Below are 24,262 nucleotides of genomic sequence, written 5' to 3'. Positions count from 1 at the left end.
CCTCCCTCCTTGATGCCTCTCAGTATTTCCTCATCTCGCCAGGTAGCAGCAAAAACATTCCAGGTTGCATCAGCTTTGATTACCCTTAAGATGAAGAGCTTCTCCTTTGGCTAACCAGGATTACACTCTATGTGACCACTAGGACTTTGTCACTTAAGAAACATCAGCAACCCTATAAGACTTGAATGCTGCATGAAAGACAGGAAAAGCTGTGGCAGGGTGAAGAATGATTCTTACAGAAAGTCTTTCCTCCCTTCTTTGTTGTAGGCCTTTCTGCCATTATGAGTAAACATTGACTCTTCTTAATTTATACCTGACTTCTCTTAAGAGGAAAGAATGATAAAACAAATAAACAACAGAAAAAGAACATTTTGGAAGGAAAGAGGAAGTCTAACAGACACTTTAATGAAGAGTGTGATTTATTGGAACTAGCCATTCCCACATGATGGATGCGACAGCACTACCCACAGGTAGCCCAGTCAAGCTTCTTCAATTGTCAGCTCATGTTTAGCTGCCTCTTCAATGTTTCTAAGTTGACGAAGCAGCCATTCTCTTTCTTTCTTTCTCTGTTATAGAAGAGAAAATATTATTTAATCAAGCTAATCCATTTAGATGCCACCTGCTTTCAAAAAAAACCAACATACACAAAGGACTTATGATCCAACTTGATTTTGGCTGAAATTTTCCATTTGTTTTAAGCAAAGAAGCTTTTAGTTTCAAAGATGGCAAGTTTTCTTGAGTTTTTAACACACTCAAGAACAATATGGTACAGAGGAAAAACCAAACTAGAATGGAACCTGATTGCTTCACTCTGACATGACAACCTTCAGAGTCTAACTGCTGCCTTCCTATCCTTTCTGTGGGCTTTCCACAGGCCCTTTGCTAACAATTAAAGTTTCAGAAAATTGAGTTCTTGCGCTTCACAGACAACCAACACTTGCAGAACATCTATTAATCTAAGCTTTCCCCAGGAAACCCTACATCAGTCAAAAGGACTGCTCACAAGATCCCATTTGCAATGACTGGCATTCTTTTTATAAAGCACTACAATTTGGATTAAACAGAGAAAGGAGTAGATTATTTATTTCTCTAGTTTGAGTTTACTTGCTAGCATTAAGAAACTTTAGAATTTAAATTACTGATTTCTTCCTATTAAATAACTTCTAAATAAAGATGTATTTTAAAAAATATACTTTCCCACTAGGGAACACAATACCAGCTCACAAGCTGAAGCAAATAGCTAGTTTGGAAGTTTGCATGGCATTCTGTCTGTGATTAGGAATGGTGTTACAGAGTCTACCAGGTTATGACCCAATTCATAAACAGATGTCCTCACAGCTAAAGTTGTAGAAATGTTCTATTAGTAAACTATTCCCACTTTACTAGAAAGATCTGTATATATTCAGCATTGGTAGAAGTTTGTGTAACTTAGCTATTGCATACTAAATGAAAGCCTTTACCTGAAGAGCTTTATCAATTTTCTTCTTTCTTGATTTTGCTTCCGGGGGATCTTTTATCCCTGGCATTCCAGAAACAAGCCATGAAGGTCCACTCTTAGGAGTTACTGCAGCATCCACAGATGCTCTGGTGGTAGCTTGAGTTTCTGTGCTTGGGACAGCATTGTAAGCTGGCTCTTGATTTGATTCATCAGAGGCCAACACAGTGGAAAGCCTCCTTCTAGAAAATACAAGCCGAGAGCTTTGGCTTTTCTCCTTATTTAGTTCTTGCAAATCAAATGCTGTTGAAAGCCTTTTTGGGGACATATGAGGGAAGTATGCATCAATACACACTGATGATACTTGAGATAATGATCTGCTTAGATTTGGCTTTGGCATCGGAGATCCATAAACCCTCTTTGTGGCATCTTGGTCCTTGATTGACTGATTTGTCAGATCTGTAAGAGATGGAATTGTTCTTGAAAGCATTGAGTCCACTGGGGTGCTGTGTTTCACCATTGTCTTCTTCAGAGATCTTTTAACATTCAGAAAAGAATCATCTTCCTCCGACATGTTGAAATCAGGTTTACCGCCTTAAGAAAATAAGAAGATTGTGTCATTGTTCACATTGTGAGAGATGCGATGGAAGCTGCTTTTTAGCAGCAAGCTGATAAATCAAATCCAAAGCGTTCCTATTTTCTTGTCTACATTCTGTCTTTACATGGAATTTATCCTTTATGTAGATCAGTGTTCAAGCATTTGGAAGAGCCATGTTGGAAACAGACCGTGAGAGCACAGCTGGTCACACATCCAACACTTACTCCTCTCCCAGCCTTCTGCATGAGGAGGTCCAAGTGTGCCAGAATTTTAAAAGATCTTTCATTAACTGCAACATCATTAAGATAGTGTTTTCTCCCTCCCAGCATATAAAAAATATATTTTTGGGGTTTCAGCTGCTAACTGTTCAACTGTATGTAGCTGAAAACTATTAGATGATAGAGGGACTACCATAGAGTAGCAAAAAATCAAATTCTCTAAAGAGATGGGCAGAGAATTTCTGGATTCACCAATCGTCTCTTAGTCAAATTGGAATTTTATTTCCCTTAATTCCTTTAAAGGGGGCTCACAAACCTCTAATTCCCTCCTATTTACTTGACATTTGTCTTACTTCAGCTGATCCTAAGCTTCGATTCTAAAAAAAATATGTTCTGTGCAAGTCTATTTTCAACTGAATTTACAATGGCAAGGTTACTTTTGCTAGTAGCATTATCCCTATCCATTTGCAAACCCCCAACAAAAAGAAACACTACTTCTTACACTTACTACTTCTTGGGCAGAAAAGCCCAAGATAAAGATATCCAATTTAAGATAAACATCTCAATTAGGTGAGCAGTTAAGTACTTCTAGTAATTGCTGAACTCTTTGCTTTCATGAGGTAGTTCAGATATTTCATGCAGGTTGATTGCCCCATATTCTAAGCTGTATATAGATCAAGGCCTTGGAGGGGCAAGACAACAGGGCTATGATGAAGCAGGGCACAAGAAGACAGGGAGGTATATTTTCTGAAGTAAAAGGCATTAGCTCTCTATTCCTTGCCAGTGTTTTGCACCTGTGTAGCATCTAAGTTTTCCAGTAGAGTTTCACATCCACTTTGTGTTTCTAAACACAAAGGCAGCAAGAGACAGAGCACTGACTCTTCAATACAGCTGAAGTAAGGTGTTTTGTGGTTTTTTTTTCTCGTTAGAAAGAGGGAGGAGTACTCCATAATAATTTTTCTTTGGATACACATTTCTTCTCTCACTTTTTAACCATGTGAGCTTGACACATAAGCAGCACTCAATCTACAGACACTGCCTTTTTCCTTTCTTGTTTAGACAGATTGACTTCTTTAGTCTTTATCATAGAAGCTTACTGGCAGTAAGCTTACATGATTGAGCTTAGAAAGGGAAGAAGAAGGAGTTTGCAGCCATTGCTCCTCCCCCAAATCTATCCTCAGCTATTTATTTTAAAGCTTTCCCCTTCACCATTAAATGACAAATTAAAAGGTATTTCTTATTTAAATTAGTTTTTAACACATGTTTCAAACCAAAGCTTCTGTGGAAAGCAACAATTTTTTTTCTTTCACATTTCTTTATGCTTTAGAAAGATAAATACATATAAGCAACAGATTTTCTTCTGCTCTAACACCACTATAGATAAAAGAGAGAAGTTTAAAAACAAAAGAGAAATATAAACTATCTGAGAATATCAAAGTTACCACAGAGAATACATTTTGCAGGAAATTTGACAAAATATAGCAGGCTTACCAGACCTACCAGGTTCTAGCTGATATCTTCCTTCCCTCCTCTTTCAAGCAATCTAACTTCAGCTGCTACTTCCCTTCTTATAGACCTGTTCATCCTGGCCATCCTTTGCTGCAGACACTCCCTAATTATCACATTTAGCATTATTTGGGAGTATCAGCAGTGCTTCTAACTGAATAAATAAATAAATAAATAGAAATCTAGGATTAATTAATCATAGGAAAATGGGCTAGCCAACTTATCTATGTACTATGTTTATTGCTATTTAATCTCTGCTGCTTGCTGCCTATTTCAATCACAAAAATACTCTAGTGGTTAATTGGCTTCACATGGCTGCTTAAGGCACATTGAGGATCTGTTGCAAGATGGATGTATGTTGATGAAGTATATTGCCATCCTGATTTTAATTTTTCACTGCTTTCCTTGCTCAAAAAATAAATTGGAAATTAATGTTAAATCTACCATGAAAAGGCTCTTCTTTTAGGAAAATAGTGAGAATAAACTGAAAAACTGTAAATTTCAGTGTGAATTTCATGGTGTTTGCAGCTAACAGCTAATGACAGCATTTTAACTTGAAACATGTGTTTTCAAAGTATCAGCTCTTAGATTTGAATTCCATTGGTTTGAAATGGTATGCTTTAGGTGGAGGACTGTAATTTTTATCAACAGAAAAGCAGCTGGACTACACCAGTCCTGCTGAATTGTAAGTCATCTCTGTGGTAGCTGACAGTAAACAGCTGTTATCACAAAGCTGTACAGCAAGAACAGGTGTGAGGGAGCATGTGCACAAATATTGGGGTAGCCCCTTTTGACAAAGCATGACCTGTGGACCTTAAACTGATCAGACAGACCTAATTTCAGGGATTTATGGGGATGACCTGGGGTTGTAGAGTGCATCTACTGCAGACAGAGGGGCAAAGCACTGATCTCGCAGGGATTTGAACTTTTGGTTCCAGGGAGTCTGGGCATTTCGAACTTAATCATAAACCACTCTCTCTTGCCACATTAATAGTTGCACTATGAATAGAGAATTGGAGCTACCAGTTCAATATTTAGAAGTAACAGTCTGTCAGTATATGGGTAAAGTTGCTAGGCTTAAGTTATGTGCCCCTAAGGAGCTGAAAGAGAGCTTGAGAAATGGAGGCACATTACAATCACATGGATTGCACGAGTAAACATTTTGGAAATAAATAGTCTGTCCAGGATAAGCTATTTATTTTCTGAATTCCCAGGGGTAGTTCCTACCGGAATATTTTGAGAATTAAACAAAAACTATTTTGAGATACTTGTGGCTGGGCAAAAAAAAAAAAAATTCTTAGTCCTTTACAAACATAGACCAACCTTTACCTCATTTTGAGTATTTGTAGTTAGTTTTCATACCTTGTGGCTTGGTGACCAAACCCACCAGGTCAGCCATGATGTGTCTTGCAGGGCCCAGCAAGCCAGTTCCTTATATAGTACAGAGCACAGAATGATGTCTTGACATGGTGTCGCAGTGTTTGTGCTGTCCTGCTGTATTGTGGGACATAATATCACCTCTCCCAGCAAGGCAGTGGTGCAAACAAAAATGAGCAGCAGGAACCTGAGTGAGAAGCTTTTTGGGGTGCTGAGAAAACGGACATAATTTCACTGGACCCCTTCAAAAACTCATGGCTTTGCCTCCCAGCTGGTGCTTGGCGCTCCTTGCTGTGCTTGCCCTTACTTTTTATGTCCTTTTCACTCATATCTCACAGTCTGCAAGTGCTATCTGTAGCTTCATCATCTTTATGTCTACCCTCCATAGCCTTTTCTGCAAAACTCCTAAAAAAAACAACCTTTCCCTTTTCTAAAAAGCCTTTACGTTCTGTTTCTCTAGAACCTTGCTAAATGTTCTCAAGATACAAATTAGGAGGTTTTGCAAATTGTTCTTGCTGTTAATAATGTTTATCTTATGTCCTACAGATTCATCTATTTATCAGGTGGTGACAGGATGTTACAGAGAATAGGAAATACATAACTGTGCAGAGATAAGACAGAAAAGAGTCCAAAATTAATGGAAAAATCAGAGCTCAGCAGAACATCTGCAGTGATGATATTATCTTGGTCTCAGTGTATCTGTAGCCATGTTCTGTATCTGAACAGGAAACAGCCAAACTCTGACTTGAGTGACACCTTGAAAGCTTCTTGCATCTTTCAAAGAATGGCACATACTGTGTCCTGCACTCAGAATAATTCCTTCACTAAATTTACATTCCTTGGAATAATCATCTTCATCCTTAGAATTGCCTACTTGATATTTTGAGCAATAACTTCAAAGATTTGGATACAGCATTTTGGCCAATATTTGCACACTATTCCTCTCATTTGTTGCATAATGCAAGATGGCACTCAATTCTAGCAATGTTATTATATATCTCCATATATATTATATCAAACCTCCCACTGCTTTAGGTTTATATCTTGAAAGATTCTTTTGTTGATCTCATTTTAGGAGATAATTTCATCTTCTTTCTAAATTTGTTCCAAAAATACAAAACCTACATAGGTTACTGCATTCCTGTAAATGAAACATTAATTCTTAAAATTTTTACTTCCAAAACCAACAAAAGTGGGGAATACAATAACAGCACACAGTGTTTTGTTCAAATTTCGGCCCTTTCATTCCAGTTCAAATACCTGAATTCACTTCAAAGACATGGAATTTTGAGAAGGCTTCATCTGGAAAAGGGAAAAACTGGAATTATTTTTCAGTTTACTAAGAATAATAGACATACGGGGACAAAAATGGACACTTTTCTCCCTTTATCTTCTGGTTTGTTTTGAGAGACTGCAATTCTTCAATTGCTGCTCTTTTAATCTCTTCATTTTCCACTCTGAGGATGTCACTAAACAGTTCTCCTGAAAAGAGCTTGGGTTCTGAACTAATCCTTAGCTCATATGCTTCCCTAACATATTTTCTTGAATTGGATATGTAATTCTAGTTTGTGAAGTCACCAGTCTTGCGTAATTCTCTAAGCTAGGGGCTCTGCAAGAGCTAGGTGCAGTCTTTCCTGGGTGGAACACTAAGAGGCCCTCTCTCTGCTCGTGCAACTTGTCTGATGTTTTCAGGCATAGAGGGTGATTCCACAAAGGAGTACGTAATAAGAAAGAGGAGCTGGTAAGTAGAGCTCAGTATTCTACTCTGTCTGATCACCTGTGGTGGGAAAACCCTTGTTCAAAGCATTTAGAAGGAAGAAGGAAGAGCCAGAGAAAGCACGGAAATGGTGGTGAGGAGCAAATGGAGAGCAAAAGAAGAAATTAAGAGGACACAAATGTGAAAATGCTTCCCTAAATTTAGACTCAGGTAGAAAGAATAAATTAGAAGAAAGATAAAAGGAGTGGGCAAAACAAAAGAAACAATTAGAAAAGAAAGGAAATTAAATTGTTTCCTAAGTGATTTAGAAGACTTGGGCCCAAACTACAAGTTGTTTATGGATGAAACTCCATAAAAACACAGATTTGATTCAAAATCACATGAACTATTCTTCCTGTGTCTGAGTTTTGTATATAGGCAAGTCAATCAGGAGTGCTCTAAGGCTGCTGATCAGACCAAGCTCCTTAGTGAAAATAGGAGTGAAACATTTTATTTGCTAATGTTAAGCCTAAAATGAGCAGAGAGCCTCATCATGAAGTAACCTCTGCAGAATAGTGCCTCCTTTGGTACAGGAAAGCATTATGATACAGTGGGCAAAAGGAGAATTGATTCTGTCCCAGTAAGCTTCTTGGGCAGCCAGACATTGAAATGGAAACACTGCAAGACTTTCTGTGGGCTTAATCTCTTCAGGTGCAGAGGAAGCCAGTGGAACTTTTCGAAAGCACCTCAGCACTATTTCCACTTATTTTAGTGGGAATTACATGTCTGGACACCACTGAGAGTCCTGAGTTTTGTGACAAGGTTAACAGTGGGGACAGGCATTTTATATATGTGTTTGGAAGACACTTTAGTGTAGAATAGAAAAGAACAGATTAGAATAAAAAGGAATAGAATATTTCAGTTGGAAGGGATCTTTAATGTTCATCCAGTCCAATCGCCTGACACTTCAGACTGACCAAAAGCTAAACGATGTAATTAAGGGTGTTGTCTGAACGACTCTTAAATGCTGACAGGTAAGGGGCATCAACCACATCTCCAGGAAGCCTTTTCCAATGTGTGACCACGTTCTTGGTAAAGAAATGCTTCCTAATGTCCAGTCTAAGCCTCCCCCAATGAATGTGGCTTTGAGCCATTCCCACATGCCCTGGCACTGGTTACCAGGGAGAAGAGATTGGCACCTCTCTCTCCCCTTCCCCTCCTCAGGAAGCTGTAGGGAGCAGTGAGATCACCCCTCAGGCTCCTTCTCTCCAAACTAGACAAAACCAGTGTCCTCAGCTAGCATGTCTGCCAACCCCTTCACCAGCAAAACCTTTGCTGAAACCCCCAGAAACCAAGGAAAATATGAATCCTTTGTAGTCTGTTAAACAAACTTTTCAGTGCCTGAAAAGCATTATATACAATCTTCCTCTTCAGCAATTTTAAAGTTTTTGCCTTTCTTCATGTTATTTATGGTGGTAATGTGAAAGTGGTACCTTTGCAAGTGTTGGAGGTTCCCATTTTTCAGTGTGGCAATGACTTTTTTCCTGGCCAGAGGCAAGATCAATGTCTTTGTCTACAGTGTCCAGGAACAGACCTATGTATGGCATAATTTTCACTCCAATCTGATCATAGGAGCATCTCATAAGGAGCCTGAGAGTAAGACTTTAGGGAATCCTGGATAAATAGGTTTAGTGATTTCATAACCGGTCAGAAAAAAAAGGGCTTTGAACTAGCAATACACTGGGTCATGATGTGTGCTTCAGGTTATACATTTCTACAGGTTTTGCTTATGATTGCTATGACTGGACCTGTCCAACTGGACAACAAATCCAATTTTGCGCATTTAAAACCACAATCTTGAAATACTTAATGGGTTTCATGGCTGCTCAGAAAGTCAAACCCTTATTTAAATGTCTAAATCATCTTCCATATGATTCATTTCAATAAGAGTTTGAGGAACAATGAGACTTGGCTCTTTGTCTCTGAACCATTTCAAATAGTCTTGAAAGCTTTTAATATGGGTGTTGGTGTTATAAATTTTTCACCAAGGTCCACCAATTGCAGGCAATTGGAAGTAGTATTCTAACAGCCAATTTTTTTTTCTGCTTTAGTGTAATAGTAGGACTGAAGAAACAAGTTCCTTAAGGAACTTGTACCTTATAGGCAAGTTCAGTGCCACATCCTCCCTCAGCTTAGACCAGCTCTGCTCTCAGTGTTTGGTGTCTATGTGAAAGGAAGATTTGTTTGTACACATATAAAGATGCTACAATATTAAGATAAATTATAAAAGCTTAAAGCATTAAAAATTGTTGTTTTTCTTTGTTAAATGAGGTTATAATACACAAGTAGCCAGTCTAAAACCATTGCGGCGGATGTCAAATTGAGAAAAATTAGCTTTTTTATATAGAAGTCTGGAGGATCCCTATTTGACTTCAAAAAATCTAATTACCTCAGTAGTAAGAAGTCAGGTATTCTTTACTAGCAGCAGAGGTCATTGACCTTGATAAAATCAATGTTACCACTGCCTTTGTAATTGCGTCAGTGATTCCACTTCATTATATGCTTATACACTCTTGTATTACCAGAATGCCACAATGTTCTGTCTGCATGTTGTTTATTCACTAGTCGGGGTCCTATACACATTCTACGTGTTTCTACATCCCACAAGTCAATCTGAGTTAATGTTCAACTGGGACATTTCCTCAGTAACTTGCTGTGTCTTTTCTGATACAACTGCTCCTTTTTAATTATGTTGGCAGAGCTGCTGAGGAGCACATAACAGTACTGCCAAAGTTCAATAAACATACAGAGTAACTATAGAGTTTGGGGGAAAACAGTCGGTGCTGCTTTCACGACCTTTGGCAATAGTATGAGCCCAGTTTGGCCAATGCCAAACAAATGTCTAGCTTCAAATCTCCCAGCAACCAGAAAATGATGGATTTATTTTACTTTATTACATCCAATAATAAACTAAAAGTGCTGTGTTTGTGCAGTGCAGTCACATGGCCAGACTGAGTGTAATCCTGTGCAGGAAGTAAGGCCAGGTGAATATAAGTGGCTCTTTTTCATTGGATTAGAATTGTGAAGATCAGTCCCCAGGTGGTCTAAGTTCAGGGAAAGCTAATTAATTCATCAGAGTCCCACTGAATTAGTGAAGCAGAGCACTTCTGATAGGCAAGCTCATCTGCTTCAACTGTGATGGTGTAGTAATTTATATGTTACACTGCCTCTATGAAAGCCATCATTTGCATCTTCAGAGAGTGCCTTGTAAATGAAAAGGTAAATGTTCTTGATAATAATGACTAATTCATCCTAGCTTCTTCCTTTCTAGCTCTCTATGGCTAAATATAATAACGGTTAATCAATGTCTGATTATAAATATAGGAACAGTGTAAACCTGGGAGACTCATATTAATGTAATATTAAAACCCAGTATCTATTCTCTGAGCTTTGAGCCTGGAAATCTATGCAAACTACTGCTGAACTTGACAGCAGAAATAATCTTCACAGAACTGGGTATTTAGGATCATACCAGCACTCCTCAGCAGCCTGACTACACCTCAAGATCCTCATCCTTAAATGCACTCTTGACAGTTTAGAGGGTTTCATGAGAGCCAAAAATGTCACAGACAATCTCTAATATGTGGCACACTTTACAGCTATGACTCTTTTTTTTCCATCATTAATGGCCCAAATGAGAATGGCCCTAACAAGAATACAATCCATGATTTGATACCTGTATAATTTTTTCCTTCCATTGGACATCATGTTCTGCCAGCAGAAACAGCATTAGGTGACCCACTGCTCTAGGGAATGGCTGCAAAACTGGAAGAATTTGACATAGATACAATGGCAATGCACCAAGGTACACAATGGACAATGTACACAATGTTCTCATTTTCTATTCTTCCCTTCTGCCTGTTTGAAATTGACAACATCCTCTGGTAATATTTTTGGACAAAAACCTCGATTTCAGTCCTGGGTGGTTTATGCTATGGAAATGCTGTCTTGAATTCCTCATGTCCAAAAGTGTTACCAGAGCATATAAGCAATCTAATGCTGATACTGCTTCAGTCTTTAAGCAAAATGAATTCTCATACTTCTCTGAAGTGATTTGGCTGTGTAATGGGACATGGCAGAAAAATGTTTCCAAGTCATGACCTGAGTCAACAATCCAGAACACACACAATCTTGTTAACATATGTCTGGTGAGTATACATATTTTATACACAAGTATAAATAGCTCTGTGTGCATTTATGTACATAAAATTCCCCAAAATAACACTGGAAGGGTTACACATTTTAATATTAAGAGAAAGCCTTAAAATACCAATGGGGCAGAACAGGCACAATGAAAGGTGAAGGACAGATTTTCAGTTTATTTATGTCCATTCGGCTTTAGTGGAGTCATTCTGATTTACACTTAAGAAGGTCTAGCACGTTGCCTTTCAGAAGGGAAGGACAAGGCAACAAATGGCTACATAAGGCCTCAAACACTTCTCACTAATGTAAGGGCAAAGCAAGAAAAGTTCTGTCACACTCCAATTACTGTCAACACTGTAATTCTGTACAACTCACACTGTGCTCTCTAACCTGCAAGAAAAACAGCTGGGGAGACTTTGTCTAGCATTTGGATTAAAACCCCTTGCATCTGAGGCCAGGCTGTTATACCTCACAGGGGACTCTGAATTTCCAAGTTATCTCAGGGCATATCTTCATGGACAGGAATGAGGCACCTGAGCACCTCTGCTGCTGCTCTGAGCTGGCCAGATGAGAGTCTGCTGTCATTTCCAAGTGGTACAATGAAATTACTTTGAACTACCCAACTTTAGTGACTCTCTTGCGAGGCATGTTACCTGATAAAACTTTATCAGTTTTTAAATCAATTTTATGTTAATCTATACAATTTTGCACTCAGGTTGGCTCTATATCTTGCACAATATAAACTGCCTACAAAATCTACACTTGGCCCAAATTGTCCAATTTCTGCTTTGTGGGAAGGGAGAGATAAGCTTCCCCTCACTGTCTTCTGGTCTGTGTGGCTGGTATTTTGCTGGTCATTGCATGTTTACTTTCCTCTGCTTGCACAGTGAATGGTACACTTGGCCCAAGCTGGCTTACACTGTGGTCAATGCAGAAAATCAGTGAGACTCACAAGGGAGCTGAATTGTTCCCATGAGATTCTTTAGTTCAGAGCAATTCTGAAAGCAGAATTACAGCATTTCTAGAGGCATGTTCATAGCCTGAAAACTGAGAAGCTGTAGCTGGACCCTCTGAGAGACCACTTGGGATATAATAATTAATGCAGCTTGATTTAAAAAACAAACAAACAAAAAATCCCAAACAACCTCCCCCCCAAAAAAAGCCAAACCAAAACAAAACCAATTTCAAACAACTGTTTATTCAAGCAATTTTTTCCTTTATTTTTAATTAGATTCCAGAAATTATAATAGTGCAAACACTCAGTATAAAAGTTGCAATAAGAAATTTACATTCACATTTAACATTTCAGTCCATTCACTTTTTAACATAAAAATAGGACAAATATTCAATTGCTCTTCTCAATTTAACAATCTTGAAAAAGACTGGAAGATACTCTACAATAATATATTTACATAAAAATAGACCCGTATTATTAATGAAAATCTATCATTAGAAGTTACCCAGTGTTAAGTTATTGTATTGTACTATGTATATACATATATATATATATATAGTGTATAGCTATAAAGATAAAAAGATTATAGGTTCAGTGGGCTATAGCAGTTGGAATAATGACATCTTGACTTACTAGTTCACTCCTTAAAGTTAGGATTCTTCATTTTACCTATGTAGATGTTTCTTTTGTGATATAGTAGGCCTCCTCCTGGTCCCTTTGAAGTCACTGGTGACACGCCATTTGACATGGCAGAGGAATAGAATAAGGCCTTGAATAGACACTAGAATAAGGCCTGATCTAAAAATTCAATAATTGTTGAAGTTAATATTTTCATTAATTTTACTGGGCTGTAAACAAGACTAAAATTTCTACTGAAAACTTTTATGCCAATAAATACAGAGAAGAATACACTTGGTTTTCCCATATGTCTACCTGATGCAAATAATTCTTTTTTTCCCAAAGTCTAAGCAAATATTCAAGTTAGTTCAGAAGCAATGCAGAATTTGCTGCAAACATCAGCAGGTTAAGTAGCTGATAAGATTCCTCTTGCACAGTCTTCTTGCTGAATGTTTCAGTTCAACCAGCCTTATAATACTCCAAGCCTGTATCTTTCCTCTCTAATATTTTAGTAAAAAGTGGTATCCAGACAGACAACATGACTGCTCTTGAAATGGGTTTGCATGTTTTTGTTAAACTGCTAGGGAACATGAATTAGGCTACACCACTCTTACTTATCTATTTTCTTCTTCGGACCCTTGAACAGAGATGCTGCTCTGCTTGCTGATGGCAGGCTGAAGCCTTATTGCCCAGCTTGCTGCCAGCTGCTTGCGCCTGCACTCCCACCACAGGGTATGTTTATGTTCCCTTTCAGGTTTGCTGTCACATGTACTGCTTCCTAACGAGATTATGTTAAATGTATTTCTTTCCCCCTAAGCATCTATTATATGAAAAATCAACTTTTTGGAAATATATTTTCTTTTCAAAAAAGAAGCTTGACAACCATATAACAGAGGACCTACAGAGGGAGATGGTAAAGCAGGCCTGAGTGGACAGTAAACACCTCAACAAAAATATGACAGCACTGAACAACTGAAGGTGAGTTAAGGGTAGAAGGGGTATCAGTTTCTGAAGAAGCAGTATTTTATGAGCTGTAGGTCACATTTTTACATCCAAAGAAGACTTACGTGGTGTTGAGAGGCAGGTAGGTATGCCTAGCTTCATCTCTTCTTATTGCTATGGCAATTATTACATTTAAATATTTATAGGATGCTTAAAATTATGGATAAGGCTATAATGGACTCTCTGTCATCATGTAGGCAGACTAATTTTGTTTGTAGAACACATGCTCTGTGTGGTCTTTTGCTTCCTACCTTAGGCTGCTGAACATTAATTATAAAAGACTTTTAAATATTTTCAATTAACAGATTGGAAAAATGCTTAGCATCTTATTTCCAAGGAGAACCTATGTACACATGCCAGCAGGGCAGAAGTTAACCTCGAGACAGCAGAGAGTACAAGGACTTACCAGCAGGATAAAATCCAGACAGATGTTACTTGTGACACAAGTTTTAAAGACAGGGGTTTTAACAGATGGGTCAAATTTGATTGAATTTGCTTGAAACTGTGAAATGTGTGTCAGAATTTAACCTCTGTCAGAATTTCAGAGAAAACAATATCACTGCTCTAAGATTCTCTGTATTGAGTTAATTATGCTAGAAAAGGTAGTTGTTCTTGGATTCTAGTTTTTTAGACCAGTAAGCATTGCTTTCATTCTTATGGTATTCTCTAATATTTTTCAAAGCTACTTCTCTGTAATAACCAGCTGTTTGAATGCAGAAAAGAAACTCTCTGTTTGCTTTGTCTAAGTTCACTTTTGTGCAGACAATTATACTTGTAAATGGGAGCAAGTTATGCAATCACTTTTCTTCTCTGTTTTTCCTTATTGAGCCCTAGTAATGTTACTGTAAAAAAAGCCGGAATTCTAAGTGAAGAAGAATCTCTACCTACCATAGCAATTAAAACTATAATTATCATGAAGAAATTTGGATGGCACAGGTAATAAATTTTCATTTACATTTAATCGAAAATTCTTGAATTATTGCTCGAATGGCATTTGAAATGTAAGAACAGACAACCTTTGCACCCTTGTGTACTAAGGAGCAAAAGACATGAGAAATCATCTAAGTAACTTCAATGTGCCAGCTGAAGGTTTTCATAACTAATGCCACTACAGACAGGTCTAGGATTAAAGCAGAAGGTCAGGCACTTGAAAGTAATACATGATAGTGCACACAACCACAGTAATTTAACCCCACTTTAGCCCACAAAAAGAACTGTTTGTTAGCTGTTTCACCACCAGCAGGCTAACCTACATCTAGCAAACCTGACAGCGCAGTTACAAGGTGCTCTGGATGGTTTTAGTTGTGCTATACAAGCCTGTTCTGAAGAGGAGAGCAGCCAGATTTTTAAAAGGAGCCCCAAACTATCTGAAAATACTTCCTCTAGAACTCAGCTCACTGTAAGTGCTGAGCTTTCTAGGAAACCTATTCTTCTTTAGCTTGGACCCACGTATACCTGTGTATGGCCTCCTTCCACAAACAAATGGATCACTCCTTGCATCCACATAACTGTACTGGTAGTGAACCAAAGAAGGAAAGGAATTAATAAAAAATCTTCACAGTGATGCAGCACTTTTTGTTCCTTCAGTTTTATGCAGGTGTGTCATGTCTGATGCCACAGAAGGCATAAAATGGGGATCCTAATATAAAGAAGTAGATCCTCCAGCATGCTGTAAGGCACAAGCAAAACCAAGTCCTTCCAGCACATACACTGTGTACATTAACCATGAATTAATGCTAATTCAAATTCCAAGGTGCCTCCTCATGATCAAAAAATAGGCATTAAAGGCGACAACCCCCAACTATTTCTAATAATTCCTTCTGAAATTTTGAAAGTAGCTCACCAGGAGATCTTGAACACTTTTGTAAATTTGAACTGACACGTAACCTCAGAAACTGATTTGACCATGCAATTAAACACAAGCTTTATTTTTGCTGAACTACAAATCTGGTTAAGTACTCCCAGCTCAGATACTGTGTTCTGTGTCACTGAATTTTACCACCAACTTCAGAAGAGTACTGGCTTTTCACCTTTTCCGTTCAGCAACTGCTATCTCACAGGCTTCTTTTTTTGTTGTTTTGTACTCTTGCTAACTTTGCCCATTTTTTTTTTCTCCTTTCCTTCTTTTTATCCTTGCACCGAACAGATTGCAAATCACATCAGGCCACCCAAGCACTGTGATATTTGAAGAGGAATTAAAGCGCAACAGGCAGCCACTCCCTTATATGTACTTTTTCCATTATTTACATTAATATATTTATTAATTATTTAGATTTGGCCTGAAAACTCAATAAGAGATAGGATTAAAAGGAACAATGATCTAAAAATTGCCTATATAGAGTTCTGGAAAAAGCCAGTCATAAACAACATTGGGGTGCACAAGCAGTGTCCAGATTGTCATTATTCACAACAATTACACTACACTGAGATGTAAAACCCACTGAATTTGAGACGAGTTAGTTTATAACTGTTAGAAAGGCTTAACTACTATAATGAAGACAATTGTCAGTACAAGGTAGCAGTTTTTCTATGCAGGCAACAGGGATATATGGTATGAACCTGCCTCTTAACTTAGGATGACAAAAGTACCTGCAGAAGCTGTACAGCTTAATTAACCCTACAGTCACCTGATTAAACAAACAAATTAAATGATTTCTGAGTCCTATTATAAAACTAGCTCAAATTGTAAACCGCAAGTCCTTATCCAAAGCAGAAAGTATTCACAGTCCATATGCTTTTCCCTTTGCCACAAGACTCAGTGTTATGCTCCTCCAATACTCCTTATTTATCATACAACAATTATATAAGTAATTTGAAGAATAATCCTGAGTTGTAGTGACATGGACATGACAACTTTAAAAATGAGGTGTACAAAATACCTTCAGAATTTTATGTTTTATTCTCAGTGTTATGGGAAAAATCAGTTAGAGGATTGGATATTGATTTCTTATTCCTATATCACTAGTTGACATGGGCCTCAAGCTGTGTGTTAGGCTGTGATGCCTAAGGGAGGCATCCCTGCAAGCATAGAATCGTGATTACCCTGTAAGCACAGAATCCAGAATGGCTCAAAGCACCCAGAAAAATCCAATGAACGTTCTCCAGATAGTTCTGTTAAATACGTTCTGCTTAGCAATAGAAACTATTTGGAAAATAAGTCAAAAAACCTGACAGAAATAAGGCAACAAAATTAATTTATATATATATATATATATATACACACACATACATACATATGTATATATGTATGTATGTATCCAGGAAAAGAACCTATTTGCATTATGTACTTTTCATATACAATAACTCATTATCACATTAGAAGTATACTCTGGGTAACACTGATGGGCCAAATTCACCTTCTTTGCCTTCCATAGTGTTGCACCTGCATACAGCAAAGATGGATTTGACACCTGGTCCTTCTTGATGACAATACTACATCAAATGCAGTATCAGAGTTGAATGTCATTGAATGTCAGATGTTACACCATTTTGAACTAGAGTATTGGTTTGTTTTTTATATTACAGAAAGTAGTTTATTGCTTCTAATGACCAGAAGGTACCTTATGAAGACAGCTTAGATGTTGATAACACTTTTCATATACTGTGTTATGGACCTTGAAACATGGAGGTTGGCAGATCACAATCATTAGTTATTTTTCTTCTTTATTTGCTGTTTGTATTTTGATTTGCTGAATGCACATGCAACTAGTGATTTAACTGTGCCAGAAGTGGTATGTCAAAAACACTTAGGAAAACTTACTGTTTTGTTTTACTGAAGTCAGGCATGAATGGCATGCAGTAGATTGAAAGGAAAACCAAAAAGACATCCATTTTAAAAGGATATATAATCTCCATGCACATGTAAAATGTCTCTTACAAAAATCATTAATTTTTGTTAAAAGTGTGCCTTTTTGCCTCTTTTTATACAAGTGTACATGCAACTACCTGTCCAAGCAAAAACTATTTACAAAATTTCATAGTACAATACATCTTTTAAAGTGAATAATACATGAAAGGCCAATGTTTTCTGTTGTTTTGTAACACTGTACAAGATTAAAAATAAGGCATTATAATACAGGTTTATCACAAATTAAAAAAATGTTGTTTTCACTGTAATACAAAACTCTAACTTGAAAGAACATTATGGCTAAATAGTCCTCCTGCCTGGGCAGAACACACACAATCTGGACTTGCTGATGTAAAGAAAATGCATTCTTTCTGCTACAAGCAGGAATCCAACACAGGAAAATGATTCACGCTACTTACTAATGTGTTAAGACTCTTCAAAGCACTGAAATGGCACAGGTCATATACTGTTTCCCTTCAAACAGTGGCACCCAGCTACTTTATTTTGCCTGACAGATAAATTACAGGCATAAATATGAAAGAGATTTAGGTGCATGACCTACTCTTGGTTGCAGTGTTGTAAAATATTCAGTTCAATATTGACATGAGACACCGCTACAACCCAAAGCAGAACTTGGCCTACAGAAGCCCAGCTCCTGACCCTCACAAGCGTACTAAACTGGTGATTGCTGCAGGCCTTGTGGACACATAAGGGATGCAGATTCAGCCCTTACAAGCTGAAACTTTTGGCTCTCAGTCTCACTAAAGGAAAGTAAGGGAAAATTTGTGTTTGTTTTGGTGAAGATAAGGGAGTGTCACTTGCCACAGCGCGATGCAGCTACAAAAACCTATGCATTTTACAGTCTGGGTAAAATAGCTTTCTAGTCAATGTAAATAGAATATGTTTGGAAATATCTAGCCAGTAATTCAGTGGAATGCCAGTTTGCAATCTCAGCAGAGAATAATAATTAAAAAATAATTTGAAGATAAAGGTAGTATAGGAACACCTAGAAATAAGCTCCCAAGACGAAAAGATCTCTGATACTTATATACTTATATAAAGAATGAAAGACTTCAATTGTTAATATTATCTGAAAGAGAAAACATGCAAACTGATGTTAAATATTGTGCTTGCTACTGACAGACATTGACATGCCAAATGGCATCACTTTGTTGTAGGGCTTGTATCTGTTAATTGTTTCAAGCTAACAGCTGCACAAAACAGTGAACAGAGCTATAGGAGGCTATTCTGCCCACGAATCAACAAGTTACTATCCTCAAATAAACACTAGGGACTTTTGGTTGCTGTGGGGCAGAATTCTTGATGAGGCAAGAGTTACAGCACATGAAAATTAATATATGCAAGACAGGAAATACAACTGCATGCAATAAGACGGACACAACACAAATGCCACAGAAATCTAAGGAAATTCTTCTGATGATTTTCAGGGATACTGGAGTGGGCCACATACCATCTTAGGTCAATTGCCAATAAAAAAATTGATTACAATCTTCTCTAATTTGGCAGAAAATGTGCATTTATGAGGTTTTCAGAAGTATTGCTTCCATGCGTATTTCTCCCTCTTTCCATATATAAAACTTATTAAACGTGTCAAAGAATGCGGAAGAGCGGAGAGTTTAAATATGTCATTTAAAGCTGTCACACAAGAGCTGAAATTAAACAAATGTAGACAGAACAGGAAAATGGGAAAAAACTGTATGAGTAGGGAGGGAAAGCATAAAGATAAGAGTACATGGTATTTGACTAATTTGTGCCTTAGCTAAACTCTCTTAATAAATTTATACTGCTCAGTCCAGGACTACAAAGTAATATGTATTTTTCCCCACAGTAAAACCAGCAACAATAACAAAACCACGAAAAACACTAATGATAGGATAATGATGTTAATGATGATGAACTTAATGAGAGTGATGTTAATCTGGTCTATTGGAAGGTGTCCCTGCCTATGGCAACAGGGCTGGAACTAGATGATCTTTAAGGTCCCTTCCAACCCAAAAGCATTCCATAAATCTGTGACTTAAAGTCTGGAAACTAACTCCAAATATACCATCGTTGATTATGTAAGCTAGGACATACACACCAGCTTGCCTGCAGTACCAAGAAGCCATCCTGGACCACTCAACCTGCTCTGGGAGGCAGAGACCTCCTCCAAAATTGCAGAATGAGAAGCCAATGATGGACTGTGCCTGTCTTGTACTTTCCATTCAACATGGAAAACATTCTTACAAAAAGTCACATGCCTTATTTGGCTGTTGGAAAAGAGGATCAGGCTTTGAAAATCTTTGGACCAATTCTACTTAATTAGCACCTGCTAATCATTTAAAATGTTAACATGAATAATCTAAATTTACCTTGCTACATGATCTTCCACTGACATTACCAAGCTGGGAATGGGTCTGGGAAGGAGAACAGTCACAAAAAATATCAGCAGAGGTGACAATTCATTTGTGCTCACTGTCCATTTAGTGATCAAAGAAACAGTGGCAAGATGCCTATATCTTGAGCCTAGTAAAAAGAGTAACAAATAAGTAATTTCATTGAAAGCTTTGGGGTGGGTCAATGCGAGTATTTTGTTGATGTGTTCACATACTACCAGATCTACTGCTAGGATCTGAAGATGCTTTTATTTTATTATTATCAGTGAAATTATACCAAATTCACTGATTCAAAAATTGTGTAAGCATGGGCTCTTTGAGAGTGGAACTGAGTGATTAATGCTATTGCACATAATGCTTTCCAACTTGGTTAAATATTTAACTTACCCACATGATGATTTAGTTCCTATAAACCTGTTAGAAAACATAACTATGCAGTGTGCTTTACATGAATGCCACTTACTCAGTTTAGTTATGTAAATATTTGTTCTTTTAAATCTGTATTCTCTACATGTATATTTTTAAAACTATTCGAATGCCTCAAAAGCAAAAAAATAAATTATTCTAGAAGAATAGCTGTGAACTGGGTAGCTCTTAGGGAGATAAAGAAATGCAGTGACTTTCTTCAGCTCAATAAGGATGCATATACCCGGTGCAGTACAATTAGGAAACAGTTCTCAGGTTTTTATAGTCACTTTAATCTTAAGACTAACTTTCCCAGCTTTGTAATGAAGCACCTAGGAGACAGGGTACATAAAAATTAATTTAGGACTCTGCTGAAAAACACTGGAGTCCCACAGTATCCTGATACAGAGAACAGAAATTCCTGAAACATTTCTTTAGCCATTTGCATCTGCTGACATAGTGCTGTCATATACTTTTAACACAAAAAATTACTGCTCCAAAGCAAAAGCTGATTAGAGGGGAATCTCTCAGAACTTTTTTTCCACTGAAATCTGTAACAAAATAGGCCCACCGAAGGGAAATGTGACATCTAGTACGTGAAAGTTTTCTATTGTACAATCTGTACAACTTCTGTGTTCTGGAGTGGGGTTTTTAGGTTTGTGGGTTGTTTTTGTTGGTTTTGTTGGCTTTTTTGACCTTTTTGTTGTTGTTGTTGGTTTTTGATCTTTTTTTTTTGGGGGGCGGGCAGATGTTTTTGCTGCTTAAAAGAAAGCTTTTCATGTTTTTAGACAATGTAAAGTTTTGCTTCTCTTTTGGAAAGCAGTGAGGTTAGTTAGCCTGTGAATCCCCATCAGGACACTATGGCACAGTTCCATGGAGTACATGTCCCTCAGCAGGATGACCTTCAACTACTTGCACCTTGAGTATGGAGTTGCACTCCACATTTCACATCCAGATCATCATTTTAGGATGAAACCATAAACAATATGATGTGGGCTGCCATGAAGAAAAAAAGCAGCCAAAATATATTTCTTTTTATGCAGATTAAGAGCAGGCCTTGCTCTCCTGGCACATTTACCAGTGCTCCTCATTTGACAAAGTTTGACTGTGCTTGTTTCTCAGAATTATAGCTTTCTATAATTGTACAGCTTTGAAGAGTGAGTCTGGATAGAATCAAGATATAATAAAACTGTGGCATAAATTTAAAAATCGATTAATATATAAAACTATGTCGGCAAACATACAAATGTCGCAAAACTAGCAACAGCATGTTTGTCACCAGTACAGGACTATTCTTTGAGCTGTTTAGAATGTCAAAGCTAAATACTGAACTTGAACCACAGGACTTGTGCTATTTCTAAAAGCCTGAAATAATACCATCCTTCTGCTCCTCAGTAAAATCAGCACTGTACATAAAGGAATGTTTCTATATTGCATAAGCATATTGCTGTGCTTGCAGGGTGGCTCCTCTGTCTTGCACAGAGTCAAATAACCTACAAAGAGGCAGCAAATTCTAAGCTCTACCACTCTTGTATTTTTTTTAATGGAAAGAATATATATTGTTCTTCTGCCTAAACTTTAAGCTCTGTGGTTTATCTACCTTATATCCTAGTGTAATCGTTTGATTGAAAGTTTTTGGAAGTTTTTGGAGCATGCAAGGAGAGTTTAAAAAAATATGTAGGGTTCTGTAATTAGCTGAATCCAGTCTTCATTAATCTGCCATTGACAACACAATAAACACTGTTTTCATTGCATTAATTCATGCACTGGGAGCACAGTTTCTAAAAGTCTTGCTGTAGCCCTGGAGAATCTCCAGGCATCCCACATTTGATGGTTAAATGCAGCTTTGCTAATCCCAGGCCAAACAATTCTGGCTATGACAGCAAAGAGAAATCTCTTTGCTATGTTACTGCAGGTGGATGTGTAAATAAATACACATTTTTATTTTCATCTCTATAAATCTCTGTTAAGTCTACACAGAACTGTTTGTATATGTGCATATATAGATTAAAACATATATATACACACACACATAAATAATTGCTTTCACATTTATCTAATTTTTTTTATTTACTGTTTAAAAATGCCAAGAAAATATTCCTCATTTCCAGAAAATCCCGTTTTGACTTTTCATAACAGAATTGCTAGCCCTTATATGTTCTATCCCAAGAGTTCATTACACAGTCCCCAAGTTCTCTTTGGTTGGGTTGTAGTGGTCCTTGGTTAATGCCATGGCCTATGACCTCTGACTTCTTAGTAAAAATTCAGGCAACCATTGCTCTCCAAGTTCACTGCAAGTGGCACAACCAAATCTCCTTTGTTCTATGTCTCCTTCACAGCTGGCACAGAAGGAAGATAATGCAGTGTTTGGTTTGTGTGACTGGCAGATGCTTGACCTGCTCCAAGCCCAGGTTTTACAGTAAAGCTAGCAACTGAGGACACCGATGGACAGCTGGTGCCCAGTTTTGTTTGAATGTTTGCTCTCCCATAAGGGTACATTTTCCGCTCTAAGTTTAAAGACCTTGTTTGGGAATTATTTCCATCAGCCTTTCCTTCCAGGAAATAGGTCAGCATTTCACCTTTTCCCTTTACACTGACTTTACCCCTGCACACGAATTCATAACTGCACCTTTTTAATATCCGCTGAACTTCTTCTGTCACCTGAAGACAGAAAAAAAAACCAAACCTGTTACTTTTTTCTGTTCATGTAATTGCTCACCCCTCTCCATTTTACTACTCTGTCATGAAATATGCATAAGCAGAATGGATTAGCACCTACAGCTGCTCTCAGGCTCCCTTAGAATTTTCTTTGGGAAGTAAAGATCAACCTGGAATCTGAGAAGCAGAATTTCTGGTCTTGAGTTAAATAAATACACAGATAGATTAAATTCCATCCAACAGAAATATATAACCAAATTGTAGGCTGGATCAGTTCCAGTGATGTTAATTTATTGCAGAAGACCTTTTGATCCCTGGAGATCAGACAGGTATTTTGGATAAATGACTGAAAGTGTTCATTGAGCTTTTGAGAAGAACACCATAGGTTCTAGTCAAGCCATAGTAAAACAACAATGTTCTCTGTCTGCATTGACTCTCCAATCCAAAGTATCCAAGCAATTTTTAGAGCTACATAAAATTTAGGAAGATGCAAATGGACATAGATCCTTTCCTTGTAGGTCCTGTTTAGGCAAAATTTCTACAGCAGAAAGACTGGCAGTGTCTGCATTCCCAGGCTTGCCTCCAACTGTGCAATGAAGCAGAGAACTCTTGTTTCTTCTGATGGGAAATGATTTATTTGAGGATTTCATTGTCTCTAAGAAGTGTATAAGATGGAAAACAACTATACCTCTGATGGTGAGTAATCTGGAGAGAGTTGCCATCTCCATAAGAAAAAAGTGAGGCTGCATTTTCTAAGTGTTCTTGAAAACGTAACCACATATAAAACAGGAGGTATGTAGAGTTTGCAAAATTGTCTTAGAATGCACTCACCTGAATCTTTCCCTGCACTCCAGTACTATCCATCCGGCTGGCAACATTCACAGTGTTCCCCCAGATATCATACTGTGGTCTTCTGGCTCCGATGACTCCTGCCACTACAGGCCCAACATTAATACCTAAAATTAAACAATGAGTTTGGTTTTCACTACAGTATATTATCCAAGGGAAACATGAATCCTGCAAAACAGATTTGACACAAGTGTCTTAGAATTTTTTTTTTGTAATAGGGTAATACATGTTAACATCATAAAGCCAAGTCAGGGGAGGTTTAGGTTAGATGTCAGGAAAAAGTTTTTCACCTAAAGGGTGACTGAGCACTGGAGCAGGCTGTCCAGGGAAATGGTCACAGCAACAAGCCTGACAGAATTCAAGAAGCATTTGGACATTTGGACTGTTCGGCTGTCCTGTGCAGGGTCAGGAGTTGGGCTTGATGATCCTGATGGGTCCCTTACATAATCTATGATCCCTTGGCATATTCTATGATTCTATGATTAAATTGATACCAAGT

The 24,262-nt window shown here is 37.7% G+C and overlaps 2 protein-coding genes across 3 annotated transcripts in view; both read right to left on the bottom strand.

Moving 5' to 3' along the window:
• Positions 1 to 479: 479 nt before the first annotated feature.
• LOC120409788 (coiled-coil domain-containing protein 201-like) lies at positions 480 to 2,009 on the bottom strand. Its single transcript, XM_039550077.1, has 2 exons — positions 1,461 to 2,009; positions 480 to 566 (listed from the first exon to the last, which is right to left on the bottom strand). The coding sequence occupies exons 1-2, from the start codon at positions 2,007 to 2,009 to the stop codon at positions 480 to 482; spliced, it is 636 nt and encodes a 211-aa protein (XP_039406011.1).
• Positions 2,010 to 12,211: 10,202 nt separating this feature from the next.
• ADCY1 (adenylate cyclase 1) overlaps positions 12,212 to 24,262 on the bottom strand; it is a 160,540-nt gene continuing 148,489 nt past the window's right edge. For both annotated transcript variants that reach the window (XM_039548547.1, XM_039548548.1), the window contains 2 exons: positions 23,746 to 23,870; positions 12,212 to 22,917 (listed from right to left, as the gene is read on the bottom strand). In XM_039548547.1, coding sequence (XP_039404481.1) covers positions 22,579 to 22,917; positions 23,746 to 23,870 — 464 coding nt within the window. In that variant the 3' untranslated portion in view covers positions 12,212 to 22,578. The remainder of the gene's footprint in view (positions 22,918 to 23,745; positions 23,871 to 24,262) is intronic.

Source organism: Corvus cornix, chromosome 2 (genome assembly GCF_000738735.6).
Source record: "Corvus cornix cornix isolate S_Up_H32 chromosome 2, ASM73873v5, whole genome shotgun sequence".
Classification (NCBI taxonomy): Eukaryota; Metazoa; Chordata; class Aves; order Passeriformes; family Corvidae; genus Corvus; species Corvus cornix.
The sequence above is the reverse complement of the archived record's forward strand: the minus strand, read 5'-3'. Positions and strand labels throughout refer to the sequence as shown.

Bases quoted from the DNA above. Each gene is read 5' to 3' on its own strand.
- LOC120409788 (XM_039550077.1), bottom strand. From the start codon at position 2,009: ATGTCGGAGGAAGATGATTCTTTTCTGAATGTTAAAAGATCTCTGAAG. The intron at 567-1,460 runs GTAAAGGCTTTC...CTTCTATAACAG, and splicing joins AAATTGATAAAGCTCTTCAG to AGAAAGAAAGAAAGAGAATG.